The sequence below is a fragment of the Palaemon carinicauda genome, chromosome 21, assembly GCF_036898095.1.
Source record: "Palaemon carinicauda isolate YSFRI2023 chromosome 21, ASM3689809v2, whole genome shotgun sequence".
NCBI classification, from domain to species: domain Eukaryota; kingdom Metazoa; phylum Arthropoda; class Malacostraca; order Decapoda; family Palaemonidae; genus Palaemon; species Palaemon carinicauda.
This window is the reverse complement of record NC_090745.1, coordinates 87,641,875-87,646,311: the sequence shown is the minus strand read 5'-3', so window position 1 is coordinate 87,646,311 and position 4,437 is coordinate 87,641,875. Positions and strand designations below refer to the sequence as shown.

Genomic DNA, 4,437 nt, shown 5'->3' with positions numbered 1-4,437 from the left:
TCTGATAGTTTTCTAACTCCTGTGGTACCCCTAATTAGTTCATTCCGTATCTTATCTCTTCTTACAGCGTTAGAACATAAGCTATTTACAAAACAAAGAGCTTATGTAAGAAAAAGAAACGAACATGGAGGACATATAATAAGAATGGCAGGTAATAGATGGACATTAAGAATAATAAAATGGGTCCTTAGAAATTGCAAAGGAAACAAAGGAAGGAAGAGAAGAGGATGGATTGACGAGCTAAGAAAATTTGTGGGTATAGACTGGCATAGAAGGACCATAAACAGACAGAAGAGGGACATGTCTGTGGTCTTTGTCCTGCAGTGGACTGGTTATGGCTGATATATATATATATATATATATATATATATATATATATATATATATATATATATATATATATATATATATATATATATATATATATATATATATACATATATATATATATATATACATATATATATATATTTATATATATACATAAATTTATATATATATATATATATATATATATATATATATATATATATATATATATATACACAGTATATAATATATATACATATACAGTGGAACCTCTACATACGATCTTAATTCGTTCTGGGAACTGCTTCGTATGTTAAAACAATCGTATGTTGGAGCAAATATTCCCATAAGAATACACTGTAATTTGTATAATTCGTTCCACAGCCCAAAAACCTATGATAACTCCTTAATAAATTACTAAACATAATTACACATAACAAAAATGCAATTGCATTATATAAGAAAGATGTAAAAAGAATAATTATAAAGAAATAATAAATAAAAAATGGGGTTTTTATTGTCACTTTACCTTAAGAGACAGGCCAACGCGGGTGAAGGAATTGCTGCGCAGGAGATGGACAGTCGGCGGGGAGGTAAAGATGGTGACTGCGATAATGTACCGTAACTTACTCTAACTTACACTACGTGAACTTTAACCTAACTTAGCTTTTTTTTTTCTTTTTTTATATTTTTTTTTTACATTTTATTTTTATTTTTAATTTTCATCACTTTCACTCAATTCAATCTTACTTTTCTTTGCTTCACTTTCTTTCTCTTCATCCCGATCACTAGACCGCTTCGTAGATTTTTTAAAGAAACTATCGAGAGAAAGTTGCTTGATACATCTTTTCAGAATTTTTCTGAAATAAGTTAAGCAGACATCATCGAATTGCAAAACTACACAACAAACCTGAACTTTCTATGGGTGATACTTACTAATCAAATCAACCACGTGTTGATAATGTGCTAACATCTCTTTTATTTCAGCCGAACTTAAGATGTGCTCTACCTCCTCGATGTCCTCCGACTCACTCAACTGCGCTTGGAACTCATCATGCTGCATGGCATGCAGCTCCTTGAGTTCCTCGGTGGTAAGCTCTTCATGATGCTCCTCGATGAGTTTGGTGATGTGATCTTCATCAACCTCCAGACCCATGGACTTGCTAAGGGATACAATCTCTTCTACTTCTTCCTCTACAGCAAGCACAGGCTCAGGCTCCAGGCCAAAACCTTCAAAATCTCTGGGAGAAACAGCACCAGGCCAAAGCTTCTTCCAAGCTGAATTCAGTGTCCGTCGATTTACTCCCTCCCAAGCCTGATTTATAATCTTCAAGCAGTGCACGATATTGAAATGGCTAATCCAAAATTCATGCAAAGTTTAGTTGGTGCTTTGCATGACATTAAAGCACGGCTTAAATAAGTGCTTGGTGTAGAACTTCTTAAAATTCGAGATGACTTGCTGGTCCATGGGCTGGAGGATAAGGGTGGTGTTCGGTAGAAGATACAGCACTGATGAATTTGAACTGGTCGATGATATCATCTTTGAGTCCTAGCGGGTGAGGGGGAGCATTATCCAAGCAAAGCAAGCACTTTAAAGGCAAATTCCTCTCATGAAGGTACTTCTTGACAGCAGGGCTGAAAACCTGGTTTACCCATTCAACAAAGAAATGCCTAGTAACCCAAGGCTTAGAATTAGCACGCCAGAAAACATGCAACATGTCCTTATTGACTCTATATGCCTTAAATGCCCCAGGGTTTTCGAAATGATAAACCAATAATAGGTTTATTTTGCAGTCCCCGCTGGCATTGGCACATAGGGTAAGAGTCAACTGATCCTTCATAGGCTTATGTCCAGGCATATTTTTTCTTTGGCAGTAACGTATGTTCGACTAGGCATCTTTTTCCAAAGCAGACCGGTTTCTTCATAATTGAAAACTTGCTGCTTTACGTAGCCTTCATCCTCCACGCTCTTTTCGAACGTCTTAACAAAATCGTTAGCAGCCTTGCCGTACTAACTTGAAGCCTCTCCGTGCCGAACAACTGAATGAATCCCGGTCCGTCTCTTAAATTTCTCGAAGTAACCACGAGACGCCTTGAATTCCTCCGTTGTAGGATCAGTTGAACTCTCCCGAGCGTCACCCCCAAAGCCCGCCGCCTTCAAGTCACAATAGATAGCGCTGGCCTTCTCACAAATGATCGTTTCAGTGTTCGTATCACCAACAATCTCTTTGTCCTTTAACCATATCAACAACAGGCGTTCCATCTCTTCCAGGGTAGGCCTATGATGTTTTGAGATAATCTTGATCCCCTTCGATGGTTTGACTGCTTTAATGGCTGCCTTCTGCTTGATGATCGTCGAGATCGTAGACATATTTCGGCCATATTGTATAGCCAGATCACTCCCACGCACACCGCGCTCATGTTTTTCTATAATTTCTTGCTTCAATTTTAATGAAAGCATTGCCTTCTTCTTTTTCTCACCATTACTAATACCTGTACCGAAACTAAGCTCCTTAGAACCCATGATTATACATAAAATCAAAAAGGAAACACGAGAAAAGGAAGATAATAAGCACTGTTAATAATGGACCGAACTGAGGACAACCACACGATGCGCACAAGAACAGAGGACTAACCGACGCGACGCTGAATGGTGTCCCTCCGATGTGCCGCCGTCTTCCAGAGTAAACAAGAAACTACGACCGACGCTTCGAGAAAATTCTACGAGTATGATCTACGTCGGATGTTGGAGCACGACTTCGGGTGTCGAGATGAAAATTTGATCAAATTTTACTTCGGGTGTTGGAACAATCGTATGTAAAGGCAATCATATGTAGAGGTTCCACTGCACATAAATATATATATATATATATATATATATATATATATATATACATATATATATATATATATAAGCATAACATATACATATACATATATACACACACACACACCCACACACACACATATATATATATATATATAATCTTAATTCATGTACTTTACAATGATCAACTCGAAACTCGTGGAAGGAAGTGGTCATAACAGAGCTATTCTTTAATAAAACTGGAAAAAATGGGGAAAACGTCAAAGTATTAAAAATGCCTCACCTGTAGAATACATGAACATAATTCTGATTATTTAATTATAAGAGTACGAAAGGGAGCGAAGGGTCTAAACGGCCCGAGGCAAGGAAGGGTAATGAGAAAAATAGGAAGGACTTACAAATGGAAGGGATAGTAAAATATAAATTCGTGTTATGATAAAGTATAGATGACTAATGTAATTTGATGGTTAACGGGTGTATACATAGAATTATCAATTAGTGAAAAACAGTGATGACTGAGGATAGATTTAATTAGATGTGGCTTATAAAATCTAAGCAATGTGGCTGAGTGCTGGAGCCGGGTAGGCAATTCAAGGCAGAGTGAAACTGGAAGAAGTTATAAGGCTAAGAAGTGGGTGTAAATAGGTACCAATAGGACTCAGCTTGGTCTTTATGTTATGCATAGTGTTGCAAGCAAGAGGCACTGGCAGTAACACTCCTGCCCACCCTTGATGTCAAATGAAGAGACAAGACCATCAATGTTCAAGAAACAAATTCGTGAAACGTAGTCAGAAGAAAAGTAGATCTCAAGAGATCGGGAAGAATTATAGTGAAAAATAATCGAAATCTTTCTAACCGAAACAATATATGATAGGCATGAAAGTAATTAAGATACGCAAATTCCTGACACCTTAAAAATGTCAGAGAATTTTAAGATAACATAGCCAAGTTCAAGAAAATGAATCAGGATACATTACAGGAAAACCAAATCTGGAAACAGCAATTCAAAATCAACTTATCTAGAAGAAATGACAGAGTGAAGGAACGAAAATCCAGATAAAAAAAAGTCTTAAAAGGTAATAATCTCTCTCTCTCTCTCTCTCTCTCTCTCTCTCTCTCTCTCTCTCTCTCTCTCTCTCTCTCTCTCTCTCTCTCTCTCAAAGGTTAACTTAAAAACCCTTTTCGCGACAATTGCAGCACGTCACTAATACAATAAAAATTTATTTTTTATAACCATGTCAATAACTCGTTGCAATAACTAATCATGCATCTGAACAGAAAAATTGGCTATCATCCTTGAC

At 36.8% G+C, this 4,437-nt stretch overlaps 1 protein-coding gene across 1 annotated transcript; it reads right to left on the bottom strand.

Annotated features, from left to right (window-relative positions):
• Positions 1-1,748: 1,748 nt before the first annotated feature.
• On the bottom strand, positions 1,749-2,833 carry LOC137615027 (putative CENPB DNA-binding domain-containing protein 1). The gene is made up of 2 exons (XM_068344662.1): positions 2,326-2,833; positions 1,749-1,858 (listed from the first exon to the last, which is right to left on the bottom strand). Exons 1-2 carry the CDS (start codon positions 2,831-2,833, stop codon positions 1,749-1,751), a joined length of 618 nt encoding a protein of 205 aa, XP_068200763.1.
• Between the last annotated feature and the right edge of the window lie 1,604 nt (positions 2,834-4,437).